The sequence below is a fragment of the Crinia signifera genome, chromosome 19 (assembly GCF_055691185.1).
Source record: "Crinia signifera chromosome 19, ASM5569118v1, whole genome shotgun sequence".
Taxonomy (NCBI): Eukaryota; Metazoa; Chordata; class Amphibia; order Anura; family Myobatrachidae; genus Crinia; species Crinia signifera.
Window position 1 is genome coordinate 102329728 of NC_139226.1, and position 14772 is coordinate 102344499.

The following is a 14772-nucleotide window of genomic DNA, read 5'->3' on the forward strand; positions in this document are numbered from 1 at the left end:
ATCAACTTCCTGCGCTTCATCCCACCACACATCACCCTGCTATTAAGCGCATATGCAATTAGTAACGCAAAGGGCAGCTCTCACGATAAGGGCTGCATACGCAGTGAAGCCGGGGATGCTGGGAGGGAACGGATCTCTCTGCAGCACCTTGCAGCAAGGACCCCATAGGCTTCTATAGGGTGACACACTTATTGCTGGCATTACCCTCCATATCGTATACCCTGCGGCCGGGGCCAAGTATATATGGAAAATGCAGTAAATCCCTTCACTTTAGCGCATCCCGCCCTATCACATTCCACAGCTTAGTACATCTGTCCCGAATTATTTTGTATTTCATCCATTGTCGTCGTCCCCCTCCTATTGATTACTCGTTTTGATGCTTTTTATATATTTGTCTATATTTGTGCTGCTTTTATGACAATCTATGAATTTATAGTCTTCCATTTTCATGTTAAAATGTCTTTTATTTTATATTTACCTGTAATTTTCTTTTGTATCTTTATGCCTTTTCTCTTTTTTTGTCTGTCTTCCTTTTGTATTGTTTCCTTTGTCCACCTTGTTAGACTGTAACACCGGTGACTCTGTGATGTCCGCCCCCACAGTTCCAGGGTCAGGATCTGCTTCCCTTCCAGGACACAATGACTCCAGCTCCACCAGCACACCCCATGGGGCTGGCCAAGGTCTGCATACTGAGGGTGTCGTCCCGGGAGGTCCACCCAAGCCTCCGTCATCACAAGTTGTTTATGTCTTCACAACGTTTTTGGCAAACACGTGAGTGTTCTTTTCTGTGTGTTGTAGCATCTCGCTTACTGGTTTCTCTAAAGCAGGGGTTCCCAATCCTCAGGAACCCACACAGTTCATATTTTCCAGGTCACCCTACCGGCGCACTTATTACTCACTGACACATTTTAAAAGATCTACATGTGGAGCTAATTATTTCACTTGTGATTCTGTGAGGAGACCTGGAAATCATGCACTGTGTGAGGTCCTGAGGACCAAGTTTGAGAACCTGTGCTGTAAAGGAAAATTCAGAAAAATCTGCGGATGACCATAAGTCAACGGCTCAGTACTGTTGGTTTGCACTAGGTCATGGGGATAAATGCTGCCGATACCAGTGGAGGCATTTGTATGTTGTTTATCACCTCTAACCAGCAAGGTTCCACTGATGCATCTGCTGCCAGCTCCATGCGTCATTTCCTAGACCTCAATGCTGGCATTCAATGTGATGTTACAGTACGGACATAAAAGTATTTAGCAATTTCTAGACTTGACCACAACACCGTTATAAAGGTCTTGCAATATCGAGGTGAGACCGTCCATTTTTGTTTTGCACCACCATAGAAAATGATGTGCATTGTTCTCCATTGCCTATGAAGGGGGGTGTAGTACAGGACAGAAGCGTATTGGGTATTTGTGTAGTTTCACGGCGGCAACTTACGTTACGTTTGAAGCTACGCTAATAAAGTAGCCCAACGGCTGCCTTAGTTGTGTAGTTTCAAGGTGGCAGCCTAAGCTATGTTATCAGTGTAGCCCAATGGCGGCCTTACTTGTGTAGTTTTACGGCGGCAGCCTAAGCTACATTATCAGCATAGCCCAATGGCTGCCTTACTTGTGTAGTTTCACGGCGGCAGCCTAAGCTACGTCATCAGCGTAGGCTGCTACCGTGAAACTACACAAGTAACTACCGTACTGTTGCCGGGAACTGCATCTCTGTCCCCGGCGTCCCTGGCAAGCCTAGTCAGCGACTCTCTCACACTGCTGGAACCAGCATGATCCCCTCTCTTCGGCAGAGAGGGGATCATGCTGGCGCCGGCGGATAGGCGCTGCATCTGTTTAGAAGCAGGAGCGTCTCAGACGCTCCAGCAATGAGACGCTCCTGCGTCTGAGTAGCTATTGCGGCAGGGTACAGCAACCCTGCTGACAAGGTGCGTCTCATTCACAATGAAGGAGGCATTTGCCAGTGCTCCATGTTACATACTGGCAAATGCCTCCATTTGAAACCCCCACTATCCGCGGCAGCACAAAGCATGGGAGGCATTTGCCAGTGTTCCATGTTACATACTGGCAAATGCCACCTTTTCAAACCCCCACTATCCACGGCAGCCCGAAGTGTGGCAGGCAGATGCGTTACGCGTCCTCCCGACTTTTTCATACCCCATACATGTAAGGTAATCCGCGTGCGCTCGCCACACTATATAGCATCAACTCCACGCCGATGTGGATAGTGGGGGTATGAAAAGGTCGGGAGGACGCATAATGCGTCCCCTCGCAGGGCTCGCTGTGCTCGCCATGCTTGGGCCTGCCGTGGATAGTGGGGGTGTTTCAGGAACACATTCACACCTGCCATATCATACATCTGAGACAGTAATGACTGACTACGCTTACTACGATGATTGACCATGCTGACTACGCTGGATCTGACAGGGACGCTTAAGCGGCCACGGGAACACTACGCTAACTATGCTGGCCACGGGAACACTACGCTGATTCTGACAGGGACGCTACGCTGACGGCGTAACTGCCGCCGTGAAAGTACACAAGTACCGGGTATTGTTGGGGCAACCAAATGAAAAATGACAAATTGGACCCATGAGTTGGCATATATTTAATTACTATTATTATTATTATTATTACTATTATATTAAAGTACTTCCTCTTATCAACATTTTTCCCCATACAGGGCTGCCGAAGCTGTTCTACAGGGGCGTGCAGACTCCATCCTGCTCTATCACCAGCAGAAAGTGCCCCGAGCCAAGCTTGATGAGGTACACAGTCCTGGCCACTTGCCATTTCCATAGGCCTGGTTTTATGCATTGGCTAGCATAGTGGGAGTGGAAATAATAATACAATAATCAATAATGTCATTTAATTGACCTGTACTTGGTCATCTTCACACATTGGGGTGGGTGGGGGGTCAGTCATTGGTTTTAACCATCTGGAATTGAGCATGGATATCCTTAAAATCTGGACTGTAATGGCTATGTTTGGAGAACTGCATCTACCAACAGGTCACCTTTTCTAGACCACCTAGCTGGGGCACAAATGCAGTCATTTCTAACTGTCACATTTTCAAACATGTTCTGCATTCATTCCTAACTGACACATTCTGCAGATCCACAGGTGGACTGTTGGTAGATCTTCAGGAACGGTTTTTCTACCCTTGCCTTAAGGTGCCCATACACGGTTCGACAGGGCAGTGCGATGAGTTGCGCGCTCCCGTGCACATCCCATCGCACAGCACATGACGTCTGTGCTGCCCGTGCTTTTAGTACTAGATTGCATTGTATCTAGTACAAAAAGCACGGCGCTGTAGCACATTGTATGCTTTTTGTACTAGATGCTATGCAATCTAGTACTAAAAGCACAGAGTTCATCGCACCATGTATGCTCACCTTAACAGAATTCCCCATGCAGCGAATAAACTCCATTCTGTATCACACAATCTGTCTACAATAAAGTGTGATATTCGGTGCATTACTGCAGATAGCCACATGTAGAAATGCATAACAGGGTAGTGTGGGAATCTCTTCCCTTTCTATATGGAACTATTTAGTTGTACAAGATTAGGATCATAACCTCACAAATAGGTGATGAACCGAATGACCCACACACAAATGTCTGGTTATATTATACCAAACGCAGACGAAACAAAAAATCCTAGTGGTAAATTTACGAAGATGTGAATTCTATTAAAGATGGGATGTTGTCCACAGCAACCAATCAAATACGGTCTATTAACTTCTAGAAGGTACTAAATAAATAAGAAGTAAAATCTGATTGGTTGCAATGGGCAGCAAGCAATCTTCAATAGAACTCACTTCTTGGTCAATTTGGTATCCATAAGGTTTATATGTGGAGCCAAATGACTTTATTTGCCCAGGAGTAGCAACACTGAGTGCTTACAGTACTAAAGACATGGCATAGTAAATATAGAATTTCTAATGCCTATTGCTTGGTCCCATTTGAATAATTTAATTTATTAAGCATTAGCTTAGCAATAAGAGTATCTATATTCTAGAAAACGTTCCCACAGTTTATCAGCAATGACCATCGTGAGCTTACATTAAAAAAGTTATAGGCCTAAATCATCACCTGATGTAGGTTGCTCTATCTGTACAGCGATACCATATCCAATGCACAAGAGATTACAGTAACTTCTCACACTAACAATTACTAGCGCCTACATTACAGAAAGCTTGGGCTTAATTGTAAAGTATGATAATGGAAAACATGCACATAAGATGTTTTGGGAATCTCTGACCACCCCGACTACTGGGTGTTTTTAAAGCAATTCTTTTTGGCCAATTTCAGATAGCAATATTACTAACCTTACAAAAGCATCACTTAGGGCAAGGATGTGGAACCTTTGGACCTCCAGCTGTTGTTGAGCTACACATTCCATCATGCCCTGCTACAGTTTTGCTGTGTGGCCATGCTAAAACTGTTGCAGGGCATGCTGGGATGTGTAGTTCAACAACAGCTGGAGGGCCAAAGGTTCCCCATCCCTGACTTAAGGCCTTGTTCAGACTGGATCAAAAAGCACATTTTTTTGGGGGGGGGGGACAAAACCATATGTTCAAACTGAAATCTAAATTGCAGTTTAAAGATAAAGCAGCCAGTATTTACCCTGCACAGAAACATTTGTAACTCTCTCTGCACATGTTACAAATGGAGTGCCTCTCAGCTAGCACCAGGGCTCACCAGAATGCCCCCGCTGGCAAGCACCGGCACAGAGGCGCTCCATCTGACTGGGTCTCACGCACACGGGGGTCCCAATTTTCAGGCGGCGGGATACGGGAACCCTGCCTGTTTCCGCTTCAGGGAGACGGGCAGGGTTGGGGGGGGGACCGGCGGACTGCGATGGGGACTGACGGGGAGCTCCTTCTGGGGGCTGGTGGTTGGCAATCCGACCACAAGACCCTGGCTCCATCTGTACATCAGCCTCATCTGCAGTGCAGCATGGTTTTATGCATTTGAGAAAAAAATTGCTATGCGATCTAGTCTAAAATAAGCTCTTATTGCGTATGATCTCTCAGTACTTCCGTGGCATGGCTGTTACTGTGCTTGTTATGATTCCTAGGTCAAGGTGTGTCATATTACATGTAATTGGCTGGAATATGTATGGGCCCTATATGCCCGGTAACACTTATCAAAACCTAACATAAAATTGAATGTAAGATGACAATATTGGATTTTGGACAACGGCTAATTTGAGTGGGCACTCATCATCTGAACGAGTCATGCTGTATAAACTTCAAATGCCCCTGTATTTCCGAAATAGCTAACTTTTTAATAGTTTTAATGTCTTTATCTTTTTTTGTACACAGGATGCTCTCCAGAAACCCCCCAGTACACCAGATCCTGTAGGAGACGTTTCTGTGCCCAATCTACCCTTGTCTACTTCACCAACACCAGCCAACCATCCGACAACCACACCTAACCAGGTCCCTGCTACTGCTCTACAAACTGATGCAGTTGTTGAGGAGACAAACCAAGAGTTGACCCCCAGCACGCTGGGAAATGGCAATAGCCGCCCTGTCAGTGGTCCCGCTAATCCTCCACATGCAGCTTCTGCACCGATACCGGGAGATGATTCTGGGCTTGTCGAAAGCGCACAGGGGACTGGCGGGACGATACACCAAGAGGGTCTTTCCAGGGAGCAGCTGGAGCATCGGGAACGGTCCCTTCAGACCTTGAGGGACATAGAAAGGTTGTTGCTTCGCAGTGGTGCTAATAATGAGTCCTTTTCAAAGCACACACCAAGTCCAGTAGAGGGATCTGTACCTCCTCATCCACAGCCTCATGCTCCTTCAAACCTTCCCACTCCAATAAAAAAGTATGAGGAGCCTCTGCAGTCCATGATCACGCAGACCCAAAGTTTGGGGGGTCCAGGGATGGAACAAGACATGGTAGGCCCTCAGCCTGGGCCTGACATGGGCCATCAAATGAGTCTTATGATGCAAAGGTTGGGACAAGACAGTCTTACACCAGAGCAGGCTGCATGGAGAAAACTTCAAGAGGAGTATTATGCAGAAAAGAGGAGGAAGGAAGAGCACATGTCCATACATGGGAGGCCAGCACCCGATATGGTGCTCAGGGGTCCTCCTCCACCTTACCATAGTAAGCCAGGTGAACAGTGGATTACTAATCGGTTACCTGGGCCATTAGAGGGGCAGGAGCCAATGCAACTAAGAGGTGGAGGGATAACGTTCCAAGGTCCACGATTTCCGGGCAGATATGGTGGCATGCAGAACATACCAATGGACACAATGGGGGTTATGCAGAGACAAGGTAGATGGCCTGAAGATATGTCTCCAATGGGAGGAGGGCAAGGTGGCTTTCCACAAGGGGGAATGGGATATCCAGGTGGAGGTCAAGGAGAAGTGGAGAGATTTTTAAATCCTCATTCCCGAGAGGAGTTTTTGCGACAACAGCTGTTGGAGAAGCGCCCGTCAGGTATGCAGAGACAGTTGTCTGTTCCCAGCGGACAAGGCATTGATATGGAGCGAATGATGATGCAGCAGCGTTCAGGAGAACCTTCTATGTTCCAAGGAGATAGCATGGGCAGCGGTCGTGCCATGGGCATGGATTTTGTAGGGTCTCGCGGTATGCTAAGCCCCACTCTTGGGCAGCAAGTAAGAGAACTTGACCCAACAATAGGAGGCGGTAACCTTAACATGAACATGAGTGTCAATATGAATATGAACCTAAACCTCCAAATGGCACCTCACCAACAGATGCTACTGTCCCAGAAAATGAGGAGTGGAGGAGACCTGATAGGCTCTCAAGGAGGTGTGGGATCAGAGGAGCTGGTGCGGGCAGCACAAGCACAAAATGGCAGTGGAATGACCGGAGGTGGCCAGAAGATGGTAATTCAAGGTCAGTTCCCTCAGGGGCAGGCAGGGTTTCCCCCAGGGCAGGGTCCATATACCAGCATGCAGCAGGAAATGAGCATAGACATGTTTGGACCAGAGCACAGTTCTGTGGGGAGCACCACACGACTAAGTCACATGCCAATGCCCCCAACACCTGGCTCCAATCCAGCAGGTATTGGACCAGTGCACATGGCTGCCAACAGAAGTATGGGCCGCAGACCAACAGAACTTACAATCAGCGTAAATCAGATGGGATCACCTATCATGGGCCACCTTAAGTCTCCCACACTTGGACAAGTGCATTCACCCCTTGTCTCGTCCCCTTCTGCCAACCTAAAGTCTCCTCAGACTCCAGGAGGCCAGATGGCTGTGCTCCCTCCAGCCAATCCCCAGAGTTCTCTCAAGTCTCCTCAATTATTGGGCTCATCCTTAAGTGGACGCTCACCCAGCAGCTCCCCTGGCAGACTAAAGTCACCTCAGATGAATGTGCCCTCTCCGTCATGGGTGCCATCTCCTAAAAATGCCATTCCTAGCCCAGGTATTCCTCCAGGAAAGCAGGGAATAGGCATGAATTCTGGAGCGTCACTTGGAGTCGTTGAACAGGGTACGAATTACAACTTTTCTGATGCTTGACAACATAAGTGTATAATGAATTACTTGTGTGGGCGTTACTATGTGTGTGTAGTGTGTGCGGGTTGTTCTCCCCACTTACTTTCACCAGTGGAAATTGGGAATGGAGGCAGGAAACCTCTTAGATTGACAAAGCCTGATCGGTACGTGATATAGCTACTGATCCCACATCCCCTATCTCCTATTATCTGTACTTGTAAGATAGTTACCGTTCCGTTTCTTTGTTTTATTCTGTTTGCTGTTATTGATGTACAGTCCTTTTCCAAGTGTTCCTGTTTGCATTGTGGATGGCGATAGTTGTACATTTATGCACATAGATGTATTTACCTTGCAGATGGAACGCCTACCCAGAATCCTTTGTCCTTGATGATGTCGCAGATGTCGAAGTACGCCATGCCCAGTTCCACTCCGTTGTATCACAATGCAATTAAAACAATTGCCACCTCCGATGACGAGCTCCTACCAGACCGGGTTCTTCTTGCACCAGGTAGTCAGCAAGGTGAGGACCTTTAGGTGTCCCCTGTATCGCTTATTGTGGGAGAGGAAATTTACAGATGTGTTCTCATACACCTAGGGGATATTTACTAAAGTGCAGGTTTGCAGAAGTGGAGATGTTGCTCGGAGCAATCAATTACTTGAGAGATTGGTAGCTATGGGCAATATCTCCACTTCTGTAAAGCTGCAGTTTAGTAAATATGGGGTTCGGTGTACTAAGCCTTGGAGAGTGATTAAGTGGATGGAAATAAAGTTTGTTTGGTACTTTGGGCCTGATTCAGACCTGATTGCTCCGCTGCAAAGTTGCAGGTAGATAGCCGGCGTCTGGACAGAAAAAAATCCCGCCCTGTGCAAATCTGGGAGAATATCGCTATCCGAGGCCGGTGCTGATGTCGCGCACACTCCATTAAAACCCCTGGGCATGCTTGCATTTTTTTGGACACTCCTAGAAAACGGCAGATGTGAACCCCAAAATGTCAGTCAAATTGCGATGGGATTGTGATTAAGAGGTTGATTCGGACCTGATTGCAGTGGAGGTACGCCCCTGTGCAAGAACGGCTTCGCAGCCGTACGAAGAGGGGGGAAACCACTCGCCGTCCAATGGATCCCACCCCCAGTGTACGGCACCGCACAAGTCAATATACTTACTCAGCGCTGCGATGGCTCCGGGGTGATCAGGGCCGCTTATGACGTCAGTTGGCTGTGGTCTTGAGCAATGAGCACTGCCGACCATGCACATAAGCGTACCTCTGATAATCGCCGGTGTGTTCAGGGCTGAATCAGACATTACATCCTTTTGCTATTTTTGCCGCTATTCTGGCTCTCGCATGCGTGCAACGATCTGTATGCATGCGCAGTTATTTCATAAGCGTACACATTGCAAATTAGCACATCTGCAATCAACTCTGAATAACCCCCTTTATCTCCATCCACCACGTACCTAGAACCGTAAACCCTCTCGCCTCAATATGCCATGCAGTGAGAAATGCCTGCCACTAGTGTGCTGCTCCTAAATCTGTACAGTCTTTTTTGCTGAAATGTGCACAGTTATACAAGTTTTGTATATTAAATTAACCAGGGCAGTTTTGTGTGGTTGTTTTGTCGCATCACATTTTGATTAAGACACATATTCGAGCAAGCAGTCTCGCACACGAAGAGGCACTCCCAACCGTGGATGAGGACACCTGTTTAAGGATATTAGGGAATGAGGTCACCTGATTAAGGAATGGGGACAGAAGGATATTAGGGAATACACATACTGAACCTACCTATATGTTTATTACACTTGCTGGTAAAATAATGTAAACCAAATACCCTGTGCGTTAAAGGTGTTCTGGCTTTCTATAGTCTTTCAAAACTTTCAGACCTGATTCTGTTGGGAATAATGGAGGAAAGAGCCGGTAACTCTGCACCTGGGTATAACCATTCTGCACTGCAAGGGGGCAGATGTAACGTGCAGAGAGAATTAAATGTGAGGCGGGCATGTCCAAACTCAAATCTTCATAACTGTGTAACAATAAAGCTGTCCAGCATTTGTGGTCTGCATGCAAAAGCAGACAGTATTTACCCTGCATTCAAAAGCAGCCATAAAGGAAATGTTTTCTGTTGTATTATACTTTCACCAAAGACTTTTGTTCAATATTGTTTTTAGTTTAAATAAAATGAATGTTTAGGTAAAGACTATGCAAAGCTTCCCCAGTGCTTTATCTGGCTGTATATGATCTGTTTCAGGTCCTGGGATGAATGCTCCTGTATCTCTGCACTTGAATTTGAGTTCTTCACACAGCCCAATGGGGAACCTTAGACTTCAAGGACAACCACCTCTTTCCCATGAACCTACTCCAATGCTTAGTTCACCTGGACCTCCCATGCACCCACCAATCGGTTCTTTACAAAACCCCATGATGATTTCTTCTGTAAACCAGGACCCTTGTTGTCCTTGTCCCGGATCGCAAATGATGTCCTCCAACCAGCTGGTCTTCCCACCACGTCTGCAGCCTGGACCACCCCACAACCCACCTATGTCACAGGGTGGTGGCGGGAGCTCCATGCAGCAGCACTATCCAGATGAAGCACCTAATCAACCCCGGCTGCCTCCTAGGTTGTCGGATCACTATGGCCCTGGTCTTCCATCTTTGCTCTCTGACACAGATCTGGGAGAGGTGATGCGAACATCAGCCAGCGGTATCCCGGAATTTGACTTGTCCCGGATCATGCCTTCAGAGAAGCCCAGTAGTACATTGCAGTATTTTCCCAAAGGGAGTACGCAACCTCCAAAACCACACCCCGCTAATATGCACCTCCTTGGCTTGCAGAATATGATGGTAGAGCAGCATTCAGGACGTTCAGGCCCAAGTCTTCCAGGCCCACAGAGAACCCTGGGAGTGCCGCCTATGCACCCTATGGGTAGGACAGGAATGGCGCCTCCACCTCAGATGGCGCAGCAGAACTTTATGCTTATGAAGCAGCGGAGTGTGTCAGGGGAGATGTACCCACAGAGTGCCAATATGCTGTCACCACAGGGTGCTCTTGGAGGGCATCTGCATGGACAACAAAGCATGATGGTTGGACACCAAATGAGACAACGCAGTGTGTCCTTGGATACATACATCCCAGGACCAGGACACCTTCCATTTTAATGTCGGAGACTCACTAGCACCAACCTCATTCTCCCTGCTATAATTAATTTGCAAATATTAACCCTTAGTAACTTCTCCTATGATCTGTACGTTTCCTCCTCAGTCCTCTCTACCCTTTCCCACTTCCTCCAGAAAGTCTCATCACTTTACAAATGCTCCTAGTTTAAGCAGTTTTCTTCTACTGCCTCCTCTGTTCCCTCAGAGACCACCGCCCTGTCTTACCCGTGCTATCTCCATATTGTAGAAGTAGTTCTGTCAGCCCATCCACTATGCCTAATGCCACCCCACCATCTATCACCACCATCATTGCTTAGTTCTATGGCAGAAATCTCTGCAGTATCAGGCATTGGGCATAAGAAATCATCAAGGCAAATCAGGCCTAACAGTTAGAACAATGGTAAGGAGGTAACATCCTATTCTTATCTCCTCTGATGGCATCACAGATGGGTGCTTCTCAGGTGTCCTCGGTGCATTATGCTGAAGTGCGTTTAGATGGTTAGGTAAATGCAACTAGGATGAGAGATGATTCATTCCTTTGGTGAAAGCTCCACTTGCCATTTCCAGTGTGCATTTGGCTGGATTGTGGGTAATGGGCAATGTGTGAAGGTGCCAGTGTGTACTAGTGCTTAGTGCCCCTTAGCCAAGCTGTGGCTTGATAAATTTGGTCAAATTGACAAAGTCTTGTTGGTTCTCCCAGCTACTTGTGTCTCCAGCAACAGGCTTATCCCACCATACTCTCTTTTTTACATTATCCTTCCGCATCTCCGTCGGACTCATCCGACCATATAAAACTGAGCGACCCCTCTCTGTCCACCCCTCCTATTAACAACCGCTGGTCCTTCCCATAATTATCATTTATTTGTAAACCAAAACTGGTGATTGGCAGTAAGGGGGATGTGTAAGGTGAGAGGAAGCGGTGGGTTGGTGCAGTGAGAAGAAGCGCTGGGTTGGTGCAGTGTGATGTCTCTGTACAGTGCTGTCTCTTCCTCTCTTTATCTACTGTATTTGTGAGTGTGGCTTTTTTTTCTCTTTTTATTTTTAATTTTTATTAAAGCAGTGAAAATGTGCAAAGGGTTTTGAAAAAAAATGTAAATACAAGAAATGAAATGTGAAACTTTGTGTACTTGTATTTGTCATTTCTCTTAAGTGTACTTAAAAATAACGTAGACCAGTGGTGGCCATAAACTGCGCTGGAAGCCACACGATCCAACAAAACGGACCAGAAGCTGGGTGACTGATTGATAAGTGCCGTGGTTCCATACAATACATATTTGATAATCAAATCAAGCAATCCAGACCGCTTCTCCGGCATACTACAGTAAATGCTATGCTACAGTGTTTTCCTAGAAAACACTGTAACCTAGCACTTTCTTATGGTCGCACACAGAATATAGGCATGCTTGTGTAATATTAAGAAAAGGCATTTTCAGAAAAAAAACTAAAAAAGACGTCCACTGCATGGAGTATTGGGGAAAAATGCAAGAGGACACATCGGTAGGTCAAAATGTATCAGGCCAAACAGGTAGAAAAGCTTGCTTGCTTTAAAAGATCGACATGAAAATGGTTCACACAAAAAATGTTTTGCACAATTAGTTTTGCCCAAATCTAACCCTACCCCTAGTGTCTAACCATAATCCTCCACCTAGTGCATAACCGTGCCCTAGTTCCTAACAATAACCCTCCCCAGTGCCTAACCCTAATCCTCCACCAAGCGCCTTATTCTCCACCAAGCGCCTAACCCTCCACCTAGTGCCTAACTCAGTGGTTCCCAGACAATGCCGTGGCACCCTGGGGTGCCTTGGGTCAATAGCCCTGGGTTGGTGGTGCTGGACCAATTTAATCCAGTACATACACAGGGGGGCAAGTGTAATTGTATGTGCGCACCTTATGCTAGGGTGGGTATCACCTGGGGGCGTTTCTCAGACACCCAGAGACATGCAATGGAAGAAAAAGATAGGTTCAACCACCACCAGCGTGGGATAAATAAAATAATACTTCCCTTCTATGGGTATAATCCTTTCTTTGTATACACTTGTGTCTGTCATACGTATCCTCTGCTCAATTTATATTCATTTGTACATGAAAAAAGAGCATATACATGACATAGTGTATACTGTTTAATCTATAACAATGGGATATCACATATATAAAAACATCAATACATCAATATACAATTAGCACACAATAAAATTTCCAAAGTGGCTGGTGCATTGGTTAGAGAACGTAGAGGTAGTTACCAGATGGCCAGTGAACCATAAACCAATATAGTTCAGAATGAGCATGCAAGAAAGATTCCACGATCGCCCGGGCACAATCAGGATCTCAAGCTGCTGCAGGATAACAGTCCCCCAGTCCAGTCCAATGCCTCTGCCCGCCGACGCGTTTCAGACTCGATCTGAGTCCTTTTTCAAGGCTTGTCCTTGTGTGCATATGTCAGTTTATTTATGTAGTCCAAATCTCGCGGTGTCACGCAGGAAAACCCCGGCACTTCCGGGTTTGCGGCACCACGATGATGCGTGTGGCGGCATCCCCGTCATCACGTATTGGTACGCGAAATCCCGATACTTCCGGGTTCGCGTAAACGTGGTGACGTCTGCAGTTGACGCAACTGCAGACGTCACCACGTTTACGCGAACCCGGAAGTATCGGGATTTCGCGTACCAATACGTGATGACGGGGACGCCGCCACACGCGTCATCGTGGTGCCGCAAACCCGGAAGTGCCGGGGTTTTCCTGCGTGACACCGCGAGATTTGGACTACATAAATAAACTGACATATGCACACAAGGACAAGCCTTGAAAAAGGACTCAGATCGAGTCTGAAACGCGTCGGCGGGCAGAGGCATTGGACTGGACTGGGGGACTGTTATCCTGCAGCAGCTTGAGATCCTGATTGTGCCCGGGCGATCGTGGAATCTTTCTTGCATGCTCATTCTGAACTATATTGGTTTATGGTTCACTGGCCATCTGGTAACTACCTCTAAGTTCTCTAACCAATGCACCAGCCACTTTGGAAATTTTATTGTGTGCTAATTGTATATTGATGTATTGATGTTTTTATATATGTGATATCCCATTGTTATAGATTAAACAGTATACACTATGTCATGTATATGCTCTTTTTTCATGTACAAATGAATATAAGTTGAGCAGAGGATACGTATGACAGACACAAGTGTATACAAAGAAAGGATTATACCCATAGAAGGGAAGTATTATTTTATTTATCCCACGCTGGTGGTGGTTGAACCTATCTTTTTCTTCAATTTAATCCAGTGTTTGTGGCTTCCAATCATAACATATGTGGACGAACAAAAGCATATACAGTCCCTCACCACATAAATAATGTTAACATTGACATACTGTATAAAAACAATTTACTTTAAAAAAAAATAAAAAATTTATTCCGCCGCTCCCCACCATGACGTGGTCCAGGCGCCTGTACAATGTAGATGACAGGCATCGGGACTGGTGCAAGTACAGTATCGGCCTTTGTACTGCGCATACACCAAGGTTCTATGGGCTGGGTGTACTGCATCTTGCTTTACTACAGTGACTGATTTTACCTGGGAATTGCTGCAGCCCATAGGGAAAACTGACACTTCTGATAATCCACCTAGTGCCTAACCCTAATCCACCTTCTAGCACATCTTTCCATCTTTCCACCTGGTACCTAAGCAACCACCTAGTGCATAACTCTCCACCTATTGCCTAACCATTATCAACCCCACTGGCAGCCTAACCCTAACTCTCCAACTAGTGCATAACCCTAAAAAGTTTGGGAAAAAAACATATTGACCGTATGAACCTGTTGACCTTAAACACGGTCGACCTATCATCTGGTTTATATTTCAGGAGCAATCATTGAACTGTCCGCACTTCACAAGAGGATTTGAGTTTTGCTCCTGCTCCGAGCGGTTGTAGGTTGGGTGTTATACTATGATTATTAGAGTTGTTATTATGATTATTAGAGTTTTAATAGCACCAGCATTCTCTGTCGTATGTTACAATGTGAAGAAAAGGGTGGAAAAACAAGGCTGTTCTTAATATACAGACAAAGCGGTGAGAGGGTCTAGCCCAGGGCTGAGCAATTGCGGCCCTCCAGATGTTGATGAACTACACATCCCAGTATG

General features: G+C 46.3%; 1 protein-coding gene across 3 annotated transcripts in view; it reads left to right on the forward strand.

Moving 5' to 3' along the window:
• The window catches only part of BCL9L (BCL9 like), a 36613-nt gene extending 24860 nt beyond the window's left edge, over positions 1-11753 (forward strand). The window contains exons 4-8 of one of the 3 annotated variants that reach the window (XM_083163042.1): positions 564-771; positions 2681-2765; positions 5328-7479; positions 7840-7992; positions 9732-11753. In XM_083163042.1, coding sequence (XP_083019168.1) covers positions 564-771; positions 2681-2765; positions 5328-7479; positions 7840-7992; positions 9732-10639 — 3506 coding nt within the window. In that variant the 3' untranslated portion in view covers positions 10640-11753. Of the gene's footprint in view, positions 1-563; positions 772-2680; positions 2766-5327; positions 7480-7839; positions 8005-9731 lie in introns of all 3 variants that reach the window. The other 2 variants (XM_083163041.1, XM_083163043.1) reach the window with 2 other exon arrangements.
• Positions 11754-14772: the final 3019 nt, after the last annotated feature.